The sequence below is a fragment of the Ctenocephalides felis genome, unplaced genomic scaffold (assembly GCF_003426905.1).
Source record: "Ctenocephalides felis isolate EL2017-DRISC unplaced genomic scaffold, ASM342690v1 CF-g0.4_SCAFFOLD_03572, whole genome shotgun sequence".
Lineage (NCBI taxonomy): Eukaryota > Metazoa > Arthropoda > Insecta > Siphonaptera > Pulicidae > Ctenocephalides > Ctenocephalides felis.
In genome coordinates, this window is record NW_020539726.1 from 45,445,456 (window position 1) to 45,459,472 (window position 14,017).

The 14,017-nt window shown below is 28.4% G+C and overlaps 1 protein-coding gene across 2 annotated transcripts; it reads right to left on the reverse strand.

The window, feature by feature from the left end:
* Nucleotides 1-559: 559 nt before the first annotated feature.
* Nucleotides 560-11,593, reverse strand: LOC113387956. Of its 2 annotated transcripts, none has more exons than XM_026625339.1 (3): nucleotides 11,471-11,593; nucleotides 7,716-7,953; nucleotides 560-727 (listed from the first exon to the last, which is right to left on the reverse strand). In XM_026625339.1, the coding sequence occupies exons 2-3, from the start codon at nucleotides 7,951-7,953 to the stop codon at nucleotides 615-617; spliced, it is 351 nt and encodes a 116-aa protein (XP_026481124.1). In that variant the 5' UTR covers nucleotides 11,471-11,593; the 3' UTR covers nucleotides 560-614. The 2 variants fall into 2 exon arrangements, with proteins under 2 accessions (XP_026481124.1, XP_026481123.1); XM_026625338.1 differs by lacking the exon at nucleotides 11,471-11,593 and adding an exon at nucleotides 8,044-8,290.
* Between the last annotated feature and the right edge of the window lie 2,424 nt (nucleotides 11,594-14,017).

A 14,017-nucleotide genomic window follows, 5' to 3' on the forward strand; every position in this document is an offset into this window, starting at 1 on the left:
ATAGAACTTTTAATACACATATGCATACATTTTTTCAAAAAAAAGAGACTCTTATTAGATTCTTGTTCTTATTACCCAAATTCTTATAAGACTCCTGTTAGAAACTTGTGTTCAGCACTCTAAGAATTTAAAAATTCAATATTGTTTTTTTATTAATTTTAAAATTTTATATTCACTATATGGATTATTTTTTATTGCTATTTTTGTAAGCAATTTATTCATAAAATAGTCGCTGTTCATATTATTTTTCTTGGAGCAATTTCGGCGGTAATTTTTTTCTTTACCAGATCGTCACTTTTATCACCTTCCTATCATTATGCGCATTTATCGCTTCTTTTTTATTCAACAATCAATTCCAGGAAAATCGTAGTGTAAACAATGTTCTGCCCTATTTGCAAAAACTGATAATCGATAAATCAACAATATCAATACATTCTTAAACGTATATTAGATTTTATTAGAAAAATATTTACAATTACAATTACATTAACGGAAATAATTTATTTTTATATTATTCATAACTGTTTTTTTGATCTTGACTTGAACTGATACTATGTGGTTAAAGTTATAAATAAATTTATGGATTTAAAAGTCTTGTTCGTTTTTCAAAATGACTACTTGACTTTCTTCTTTTCCTTGTTCTTTCTCTCCTCCTTGGCTTTCCTTTTTTCTTCACGCATTCTGTCTTTGTACGTCAGAGATTTGTATAATTTATTTGCAAAAAATGCTGAAAAAAATAAAAATCATTAATAAAATTAATTATTTAAATTTTATATTTTATTTAAAATAATTTTTTTATTTTAGTCTCGTTTCTTATACTATAATACTTTAAAATCTTATGCTAAATAGCGATATCAGTACCAAATCCAAGGACCTGGTCCTCCAAAATTATAATTAAATTTTGGAGCACTACATCAAGTAGAGAAAATAAGACATCAAGTAAAGAAAATAAGATTTTAAAACTTTTTTTGTTTAAAAATCCAGATGTTTCGACACACAATTTTATGTCATTATCAGTGAATATGCAATTTGGAAAAAAGGTACGAAACCACTGTGAAACTAAAGTTTCTTTGTAATTTTTATTTTTTTACCTGATTTTATGCCTTTCGAGATTTTATTTCTTTATTTCTTTATTCTATTATGTACTATTTATGAAATAAATAGTAGTTTACCCGAAGGCAGGTTCATGGTGTGAGAGCACCACAAATCAATAATTCCCTTTCTCTATCTTGTTTATTATTGTGATTTTTATAATATAATAAAAATTTAATAAATTTGCAAACAATTATTAAATATACTGAAGATGAGCAGAATCATTTTTCCAATGTTAATGTAAAACCAATGTAATTAACTTCCCGTAGGGCAAGTTATAGTAATCGCAAAAAAATCGAAAATGAAAATTTTTATATATCTTTACGTTTCAGAGGTTTCTGAACATTTTGGCATACCTTAGAAAAAATGGATGTATGTGTGTGTGTGTGTGTGTGTGTGTATGTGTGTGTGTGTGTATGTATGTATGTATGTGTGTGTATGTATGTGCGGATACAAATTTTCGTCGACGATTTCGGGAACAAGAATCAACCGATTTGAATAATTCAAAAAACATTCGATCCGTATTGATAAGGAGACGTGCTGATTAGTTTTTGGCAAAGGCAGGTCAAGCCGTTCCGAAGATACGGGGCAAAAGTTCCGAAAACGGTAACTCAGTTTTTAAAGAGAACGGAGCGTCCGATTTCAATAATTCAAAAAAAAACATTTTATTTGTATTGACAAGATGAGAATCGATACAACTTTCATGAAGGTAGGTCCAGCGGTTTCGGAGATATAGAGGAAAAAGTAAAAAAATGAGCCATTTGGCGGTCAAAAATGATCATTAGACATATGCCACATCAAATTATCAGACATTTTATAGAGATTTAACAATAAGTATACATTTTGTTAACATTCATTCCTATCGGTTCCGTACCAATGCTTATGCGTTTAGACAGCGACGCGGCGCTTACGCGCTTTATATTTTGTCCCTAGTAGTTGAAGCAGTACGATTGCTTTGAAAAAAAGTTCAGATCTTCCACAATATGTCAAAATAAAGAAAAAAAATTTTTATTTCAAAAAAAAAAAAAATTTAAAAAAAAAATTTTTTTTAAAAAATTTTTTTTTTTTCAAAAAAAACTAATTTTTTGTCCAATTTATAGTTTCTCAAAAATCTTATTTTTTCATAGTAATTTTTTTTCAAAAATGTTAATCGTTTTAAAAAAAAAAATAATTTTTGGTACGGGAAGTTCCAGCAATTTGCCTTAAGGCACGATGCCCTAATTGCCTTAAGACAGAATTCCACTTACAGCTAGTTTAAAATTGTAACTATTCTAGCAAACGTTTCGTTGCAAATTTGTGCCATCTTCAGTGCGATAGATCCAATGAAAATCATTATTATTTTCAACTATGAAAAATTATGAATAGACGATATTGAATTTTTAAATGAGCAAATGTTAGCTTTTCTAACTTCCCTAAGAGAAGTTGACGTTTTTTTCAGAAAATCCAATTGGCAACTTCATCTATTCTCGACGTTTCAAGTCGTTCTGAATCGTTTGAGACCGGAATTGTAAAAAGTGTGTGTGTGAATCAAAATTTTTCATTTGTCAACGCTTTTTGAAAACATCTGCATCAATATTCAAATATTCGAAATCCATTTAATGGAACTCGATACGAAACTTGTGTTCACAAGTTTTGGACGAAGATGGGCCAAACCCTTTCTTTATATTTAGCCCATGAATGCAAATTTTTTTGCAAGAGTTTTCACTAAAAACACTAAACTGTTTTTAAAATTTTTTAAATCGTTCGAAATATATTAGTTGAGAATTGTGCTGATTAGTTCTTGGTAAATATCGGTCGGGCCCGTTTCTTTGATTTTGCTGGAACTTCACTCGTGGATACAATTCATAATTTTAATGAACATCTTAAATATTATAGGCCTACGGAAAAGTGGTTTTAATTATAAAAAATCATCAACATTTGAATAATGGGTGAGATTTCAACACATAGCGTTGTTATGGCAAAGCTATCTTATCCTTTTTCTTGATACTAAAAACCGTAAAATTCTATAACTTTGCTGTGGGTCAGGCGTATTTTACATATAAACAAACCTAGAAAGAATGTTATCATAACAGCATCTTTGTGAAAAACGACTGATATATAGTAAACGGATAGCATTTTTACAGTTTTTGGTACCAGAAAAGAAGGATGAGATAGCGTTGCCATGGCAACGCTATGTTATCGTCTAAGTTACCGCAGAATTGGCTGCTTATAGAGAAGTTCATACAACTTGCCTTTAGACTTTACACTTTAGAAAAGTATTTTAATACGCAATATTACAAACCTAACAATCCCGCAATCAACAGCAAACACACGAAAAAGAGCGCGTAACTTTGAAAAATCGACATTCTGACTTGCGACACCAAATCGCCTTCGACTTCCTTAAATTTCTCTCTCAGTTGCGATTTTATTTTATCTTTTATAACTTTTTTCTCTTCGCCGTCTAATTGGTAGAATTTTTCCATTAAATCTTTTAATTTTTGTGTAATATTTGAGGCTAGTTCTTTGCCTTCGTCGGATGCTAAAAGTTTTGCGATTCCTTCAATTGTTTTGACGAATTTATTTTCCTCATCATCATCGATGAATTGTTCGAGAAGTTCCTTTTCGTCAGCCATAGTAAAAATACACGATTTATTTCAAACTATTATTATTAGAATCGGTTTTGATCACAAATTTGACAACTCAAATCATACAAAACAACTACACACTTAGTAATCGAATTATTATTTTGTTTATTAACTATTATTTTATTTTTGTACGGTTGTAGAGTATATTTAATGTGTTTTTAATTCAAGTATGACTTTTGTACTAATCCAAAAGACTTTGATTGATTAGGTAATAAAAAATTCTGAATAGATTTTTTATTGTATAGATTGTGTTCTTATCAACGATAACACGTATCAATTGGTTGTTTTGTGATAAATTATTTATAACTATATTACATGATGTAATATCTAATGTTTAAAATCACAGAAACATACAATTTTTATTATAGACTAGCTGACTCGGCAAACGTTGTTTGCTAAGAAAGGTATATTCTAAACAATTTTTCGAGAATCAAAAAAATTCATACTTTAAGTGTATAAGGATGTGTTGTGTGAATGCTATATACAATGAGATATTATAAAAACAATAAACCCCTATATTTTGTCAATACAATCAAACTGGAAGTTTTATACTTTTTTAAAAGTTTCAAGTAACATTCGATGAATTACAGTGAATTTAATTGAAAGTATATGTGTAGAGCAGGGCGTGGCACAAAGGTCCAATTTGACTTTGAACAAATATAAACTATATTGTGAAAACCAAAACAATTAAATCACATCAAATAACACATTTCAAACGAACAATTATCTGACTACGTTCAGTAAATTTGCTAACTACTTTATTATTGTAGAAATGTGTTTTTTATGTCTTTCAAAAATTCGTTATCTAGACTTTTTTACCCTATAGGCGGGGTAACTTGGAACGGCCAGGTGGCAAACAGGTTTAATGTCTTATTTTAATTTTAAAGGTATATTACAAAATAATTACTCATGCTAAAAAACTACCAACGGAAAAAAGTACTTTTATTATGGATTTCAAAGTTGACCGTTTATCCCCCGATAGCAAAGCCATAAGAATTAAGACTATAGCTGGTTATACATCTTTTTCCCTCTACTTTCAAATATTGTTGTTAAACAATGCCTTACTTTACTAGTTTTTGACACATCGGTGGTGGACCTTTTTAACACCGGACCTTCATATATTACTAGCTATTCTTTGATAAATTCTGGATAATTATAACTGGGAATATGTGTTTGTTCAAATTGTCTCTTTGATTGATACCAAATTTAGGTTCTGAATTTAAATAACATAAATAAAAATTAATATAACCTAGAACATGTTTTATAAATACCAATGAGTATATAATTATACGAATAAGATCTTTCAGAGCACCGTGTTTAAGTAAAATATGATTTTCAATTTATTCATAATTAAATAATATTCACGTACAATATCCTATTAAACGAAATTGAACATCATCTGTCAAAAACGTTTGACATTTGACGTATTAGCCGCCGTTCATTGTTTTATTTAAATTACGCTTCTACAAAAATGTTCCAATTAAAAATGTAAAGTTTCTACGCGATTTTGAAATAATATCTCACCTTTCCGATAGCTTACTGATTAGCACAATTTTTTCAAGAGTAAGACTGGCCAAATCGGTTTAGCCGTTTTCGAGTTTTAGCGGATCATTTTATCGAGAGCTCTATTTTTATATATAAGATAATTATTACAAAAACAAATGTGCTTAAACATTGTTCTATATCCAGGGGCGTAACTACCGCCGTATCAGCCGTATCAATGATACGGGGCCCCCGGGCCCAGGGGGCCCCCAACGGGCGTTAACAGAAATTGAGAAAAACTTTTTATTTATTTCACAAACGACAAAGTCAAAAAATCAATTTATTATTATTGTCGGGACAACCTACATCGGTTGACAAGCGACGAACGAACAGCAGGGATTTCTTTTAATAAGTAATATTTTTTACAACTGACCCAAAATGGACAAGAAGTACAACATTTGGTACAGAACTAAAGACGTTAGAAAAAATACAATCATATGATAATTGCCAGAGTTAGTCGAAGGTTTTATATATTGAAAGTGTTTTGGTTTAGTGGTGATTTGTGGAAAAGTGTTAGTGGTGATTTAAAGAAAACTAGCTGTAAGTGGAATTCTGTCTTAAGGCAATTAGGGCATCGTGCCTTAAGGCAAATTGCTGGAACTTCCCGTACCAAAAATTATTATTTTTTTTAAAAACGATTAACATTTTTGAAAAAAATTTACTTCGAAGAAATAAGATTTTTGAGAAACTATAAATTGGACAAAAAATTACTTTTTCTTGAAAAAAAATTGAAAAAATGACATATTTTGGAAGATCTGAACTTGTTTTTCAAAGCAATCGTACTGCTTTAACTGCATAGAGACAAAATATAAAGCGCGTAAGCGCGGCGTCGCTGTCTAACGGGTAAACATTGGTACGGAACCCATAGGAAAATAAACAAAATTTATACTTATTGTTAAAATCTCTATAAAATATCTGAAAATTTGATGTGCATATGTCTAATGATCATTTTTGACCGCCAAATGGCATTTTTTTTTACTTTTTTCGTTATATCTCCAAAACCGCTGGACCTGTCTTTATGAAAATTTGATCAATTCTTTATCTTGTCAATACAAGTAAAATGTTTTTTGAATTATTAAAATCGGACGCTCCGTTCTCTTAAAAACTGAGTTACCGTTTTCGGCACTTTTTGCCCCGTATCTCCGGAACGGCTAGACCTGCCTTCGCCAAAAACTAATCAGCACGTCTCTTTATCAATACGAATCGAATGTTTTTTAAATTATTCAAATCGGTTGATCCGTGTTCCCGAAATCGTCGACGAAAATTTGTATCCGCACATACATACACACACGCACACACACACACACACACACACACACACATACATCCATTTTTTCTAAGGTATGCCAAAATGTTCAGAAACCTCTGAAACGTAAAGATATATAAAAATTTTCATTTTCGATTTTTTTGCGATTACTATAACTTACCCTACGGGAAGTTAACAATGAGTGAAAAGAAAAGAGATTACGTCAGCGGAGCTATGAAACGAAAAATTGAACAGAAAAAAGATGAAGTCATAAAAAAAGTGCCAAAAATTTCTTAAATCGAAAAATATACACTTTTTTGGCAATAGCATACAACGCTGGTCAATGCTAATCAAGATTCTTCCGAGGAATATTTAGTATTTTTAAAAACAAGAGGCGGAAGATAACAAAGCGATTTTCGATGAGTTATCACAAGACGAGAGAATTTTACACCCTGAATCATATTTTAAAGTAAACGTGTACTATTGCTGTTTAGATATTTTAATTTCTCAAACAAAACAAAGGTTCAGAATATTGCAATCGGAAAAACTCATGCCTTCTTCAAATGAAGAAATAATAATTGCTTCCAAAAAACTGACGTCAAAATACTGCAAAGATCTATCAGGTAATCTTTGCGATCAATTGATAGCTCTAAAAACATGCTTAAACTCAGAAATCGAAAATATTCATGCCATTAAGGAACTCTCTAAATTATTATTAATAAAATTTAATAGTATTGCATCCAGTTTTCCGGATGTAATAACAGCTTGCATTTTATTCGTGACCCTTCAAGTTACAACCGAAACTGCTGAAAGGAGTTTTTCAAAATTAAAATTAATCAAAAATTACCTCAGAACATCAATAAAACAGGAACGTTTATCAGACCTGTCTCTATGGTCTATAGAGGCAGAAACATTAGAAAAACTAAAAACATCATCAGCTATAAATGACTTAATAAATCAGTTTGCTGATAAAAAGGCAATGAGAGTGAATATTTAATTTTAGTTACTTGTAAAATATTAAAAATAATATTCGATGTATATTTGAAAATTTGATAAATAAATGTTCTTTTAATTTTATTAAATGAATTTATTAATCTTTTTATGTTTCTTTGATTTATGAAAACTCTTTAGGGGGGCCCCCAAACCGATTTTGATATGGGGCCCCGCCAAGGCACTTTACGCCCCTGTCTATATCTATCTATTCTCCTTACCGAAAACTGATACTATAATCGCCACCATGGCCAACATGAACAAGACTTGTTGGAATGTGACCCCAGTAGCCCCCGTGGGGTCCTGAGAAGCAGCCCTATTTGCCTGTTGAAGCAAAGAATCCCTCAGGCTCTGTTTGTCTTCCTCGGACATGTCCATTCCTTCTAACATTTTTAATAATTCTTCACCACTTGGCAAAGGTTGTCCATCTTGGCCGAATTTTAGTGCTTCGTCAGCCATCTGGGGAAAAAATCGATATAGACAATAGATATGGGATAGTAGATAATAGAAACTAATTTTATTAATGGAGCTAAAGATAAGTTCATTAACCTTAAAAGCAGTTTTAAAGTTCATTATTCAAATAGGAAAATAAGATGCTGCTGAGAGGCAAAATGACTCTTAACATAAGGGAAAAGGGACTCCAACATAAGGGAAAAGGACTCCACCAACAAGCAAACTGAGTCTCGTCCTGGGCAAAAAACCTGTAAAATACTACATTTGTATCTTATGGATCAGAAACAAAAAGTTTATACATCTCGCCTTTAGTCTTTAGACTTTAGAATAGTATTTTCCAATGGACTCTAAGAAAAGCCAACAAAAATTAGCTACAGGTGAAGTTGACCAACAATGTTATAACTGAAAAAAATTATCTTTACCCTAGTTTTAAGTATAGAGTAAATATATTTATTGTTTATAATTAATAAAAAAAATTCAAATTTTTTTACAAAAATTTTGATAATATGCATATACTCAATATTTACTAACTACAGTTAACAATTTTCTTATAGGATCCTTGGTGGAAACCATAATTACATCTTCCCGGAATCAAAAAATATTGGTAAAAATTGGATAAAAAAGTTGGAAGGACCAGGATAAAAATGATAAAAAATATAATATAATGTAATAATATAATATAATATAATGATATAACAATACAATTCACAAGGTAAATAATTACCGAAGAATAAATTTGTGCAATATAATAGCAAATTTTAATATTGGAGAAAAAAGTAATAAAGGTGTAAATAGAAGGTGAGTGAATAATAATAATATTAATAATTTAACAACTAACTGTGGCAGTTTAAAATTTATAAAGACTGTTCGAATGCCATTTTATAATAAATAAATATTTGGCCATGAAGTTTTATCTACAACAAAACTATTTCTATAATTATAGATTTAATTGCTTCAGTAATGAGTCTATAGATTACAAAAGTATTTGCGAATATTTTATATGAAATTAATTTTGTAAAATTAATTGCACCTATTAAAATTATTTTACAAACAAAAACTATTACAAAATTATCTGAATTTCATAAAATTAATTTACTAACAAAAATAATCTAATATAATTGTGTAAAAACTGTAAAATTTGTTTATAAAATACACTGTTAATTATAAAGTTATTTTATGAATAATAACTTTTATGAAATAATTAGGAATCCAAACAATTATTTTAAAAACAACAAATTAATCTAGAATTCATAAAATGCAATGTTTAAATATTTGAAACAAATAGAGTGTGTAAAATATGTTATAAATATAAAAAATGTGGAATAAATATTCTTGCAATTTATATAGACCAGAACAAATAGCAATAATTTGAATAAAAATTTAATTTTGTTAAACAAATTAATTATTGGAATTATTTTTGGACTTTTATAACATAAATTTCAGTTAACAAAATAATAAATATTTTCAATATACTCTTAAGAATGACCTCCAGTTAAAAATTTAAACATATAATATTGTTCATAATGAAATTAATTTTAAAATGAAAAACGAATAAACATGTAAAAAATTATCAGTTTTGATCATTGATATAATAATACTAATAAAATTAAATTAAATTTGAAATGTAAAACAACAAACAAAACCATCAGTTTTGGAAAATGTTTATGATTAAATTATTTAAAATTTAAAATTAAATAATAAATTACATTTGAAATATAAAAAGTATTCTCATATCTGATAATTGTTTAAAATAATATTCAGAATATAATTAAACTTAAAATGTGAAAAGTATGATAATTGTTTATAATAATATTTGGTATTTAATTAAAGTTAAATGTAAAACGTACTATCAGTTTTCGTAATTGTTTATAATTAAATTATGGGAAATATAAAATTAAATGATAAATTAATTTGAAATATAAAAAGTACTACAGTTCTGATAATTGTTTATAATAATTTTATTTAAATTTAAATTAAATTTGAAATGTAAAACGTACTATCAGTTCTGATAATTGTTTATAATTAGATTAAATGTTCTGAAAAATGGTTATAATATTATTAAATAAATTTGAAATGTAAAACTTACTATCAGTTCTAATAATAATTGTTTAAAATAAAAATATTTGAAAAGTATTACAATTTTTAATTAATTATTTTAATCAGAAATACTAGTGTATTTCAAGGAAAAAAATAATATGTTATAATAAAATAAATTTTGAAAAATTAATAAAAAAAAGTATTTCTGATAATATGAAATAATTAGTACTGATAATTATTTATAATAATATTATTTCAAATAAAATAAAATTTCAAATATGAAACGTACCTATTATCATGCAATACTGATAATGACATGTGTAGCAAATTGACCACGTGTATTATTTTTTACATATGGATACAATTTCAATATTGTAAAAAATACAATAATTAGATTTTACAATAACACTCTTCTACTTACAAAAAAGTTTTGTAATAAATTGAAATAAATATATAATAATAATATTGGTAGTAAATATAATTTGTATACATTTAATAATTAAATAAATTCTGTACACGTATTGAAATAATATAAAAATACTCAATACATTTCTAGAATACATTTTTTAACTACACCTAAGTCTGTTTTTACACGGAGATTGGTTCCAGAAGAAGCCGTGTAAAAAAAAACGTGTAAAAAAAGACATTGATCTTATACAAAAATGGGTGATTAGTTCCTAATCTCTAAAACTTATTAAAATTAGTAAAATACAATAATTTTTAAGAACAAGAATTAAATTAGTGCTATTCACATTTGCTTTGACCAGTAAAAATTGTTTGTACGCGCTAAAGTGGAATTCACTTAAATCTTTAAGCTAGTATTCGCAAATTATCGATACTATCGACGGTTTCAGACTTTTTTCTTTCATAAATACTTTTTTGTGACAATTTTTGACAAAAAAATTTAAGTACATAAAATTTCAAATCGTGCTAAATGGAATAAAATCGTGTAAAAAAATTAAAAATATTGAATTTTCAAACCGTGTTATATCAAAACCGTGTACAAAAAGACCGTGTAAAAACAGACTTAGGTGTATATCTGTTTTATGAATGATATGAATTGTTTAAATTATTAACTAATACTGTTAATTATAATGACTTATTATAAGATTTAAGACTTATTACCAGATTCAAGTCTCATAGTAATAATATTATCTTGCAAAAAAATAAAAGAAACTTTTCGACATACAATCTTAGGTCATCTTCAGTTGCTATAAATTTTTTTTTTGTTACAATTTATTTTTGTTAATCAAGACACTATAAAATTTGAAAAAACTCAGAATATAGATTTGAATAAAATATAATGGCTAATAATAGAGATAATAAATATAAATTACATTTAGTGCTGAAAAATATTTTAGGTTCTCTATATTAAAGGTACTCTATATTGCATTAAATTAACACTGAAGATGATACAGGTATGCATGTAGAAACGTTTAAAAAAAATTCTTAAAATTATTTTGTAAATTATATATCATTCACTTACAGCGTTGTTCTTTCAGATAGTTATTCCAACAATCAATGAATTAATCAGTTAGTTAATTAGTAACAATTAGTTTTTCTATTTCAATAATAATATGACATACGTTGGCAGTTTGCTTTACACGTTGGAACTTGGAACAAAATACAAAACAACGCTGGCACTCATTTGGAATAAACGGTATCTCTCTCTCTACGTGTATGTTTTTAGAGTGTGTGTGTATGTATGTATGGAACTCATTCCATATGTGTGCGAGTATGAAGAAAGTGTTAGGAGTTCTCAAATTGTTAGAGGAAAATAATTAAAACTAATGGTGTATGGCATCGTGCCTCAAGGCAAATTGCTGGAACTTCCCGTACCAAAAATTATTATTTTTTTAAAGATTAATATGTTTGAAACAAATTTACTCTGAAAAAATTAGATTTTTGAGAAACTATAAATTTTTGACAAAAATTTACTTTTTTTGAAAAAAAGATTTTTTGAGGAAAAATTCATTTTGAAATATTTTGGAAATTCTGAACTTTTTTCAAAGCAATCGTACTGCTTTAACTGCATAGAGGCGAAATGTCAAAGCGCGTAAGTCGCCGCGTCGCCGTCTAACAGATAAACATTGGTACGGAACCCATAGGAATGTAAACAAAATTGTTATACTTATTGTTAAAAACTAACATATATTAGGTTGTCAAATATCTCCCTTCCGCCTTTTTGTATAATAAACCAAGAGCAAAAAAGCGGAAGGGAGATATTTGACAACCTAATATGTCTAATGATCATTTTTGACCGCCAAATGGCATTTTTGAAGTAAAACTTCTTTAGGCGCGATATGGGTGTAAAAATTTTTAGGCGCGACACGGGTGTAAATCCGTACAAATGCAACGAAAATGCCAACGTGTAGTTGAACACTACGACGCCGTAAGCGCTGATGTCGCGAGTATCCACTCCCGTCATGTCATGCGTAAGTCGAGCGCTAAACCCTATATGAACTTGCATTAATTGAATCACGTTTTTTTTACAAAAGAAGAGGTTGCTGTATTATGTCCTCATGGAATAAGACTTTTCTTAGAGAATAAATGTGCCATGGAATATAATAAATTTATATTGAATCTCGTTGAAGACAAAATAATATCTACTGCCACGGATATTTATGTAGGTTGCCATGCGACAGATCAACAATCATACATTCGTCAGCAGTTTCAAAAAAATCGGTTATTGATACCGGGGCTTTGCCGTATGAAATAATTTTAGTTCTGAATAAATTTTACATAATAACAACTAATATTGATGTAAGTGATGGCTTAGCTAATGGTTGTGTAGGAAAATTAGTGTACATAGAACGTGGCGATAATGATGAACTTCTACGTTTATGGTTTGAATTTCCTGGTAAGATAAGTAACAAAATTAGGAAGAAAGCTTCACATCATATTCAAACTCTTAATATCAGTAGGACAGCTGTGCCGATGCTCAGGAGATCTTATTATTATTGATGCTATATGATTATTAAAAGATGATTTTTAAAATTCAAATATGATGTTTTTTTTATTTTTATCTTAATTGCCTACTCATACAATATTAAAAGTTTTACTTCAATCGCGTGTGATCCTTACGCGCACTCTTTTTTTTTTACTTTTTTTTACTAGTTCTTCGAAACCGCTAGACCTGTCTTCATAAAAATTCCGAAATCAGTTTTTCATCTTGTTAATACAAGTAAAATGTTTTTTGAATTATTAAAATCGGATGCTCCGTTCTCTTAAAAACAGAGGTAGCGTTTTTGGCCATATCTTCGGAACGGCTAGACCTGCCTTCGCCAAAAACTAATCAACACGTCTCCTTATCAATACGAATCTAATGTTTTTTGAATTATTCAAATCGCTTCATCCGTGTTTTCGAAATAGTCGACGAAAACTTGTATCCGCACACACACACACGCACACATATATCAATTTTTTCTTAGGTATGTCAAAATGTTCAGAAGGGTTTGAAACGTAAAGATATAAAATATATATAAACGTTTATAATATATATATAAACGTAATAAACATTTTCATTTTCGATTTTTTTGCGATTACTTTAACTTGCCCTACAGGAAGTTAATTACTGGCCTAAGGCAAATTGCTGGAACTGCCGTACAGTAATTAAATATTCGCAAAATAAAGCAATTAATGATCAATAAAAATTTATCAATTAGTATTAACAATTTTTTCAAATATTTCAAAATATATAATATAAATACTGTAAATTTCATTGTTGTATATTATAAATCTAATATAATATAAGTGCTTATATTTGAGCGAAGAACTTTATCTATGTTTTTCTTCAAGAACGAAAACACAATAAACAAACACGATCAACACAAGCAATATGCTTTTTGAATCACCCTAATCGGATGTGCCATTCTCTAATTATTTACATTTTTAGCTCCATATTTCCGAAACTCCTAGATCTTTCATCACAAAAATATAAATTGCCTAAAACTAATCGAAAATGAAAAATTTCATATATAGTAACGTTTCGAATATTTCTGAACGTTTTGCATATCTTAGAAAAAAATGAATG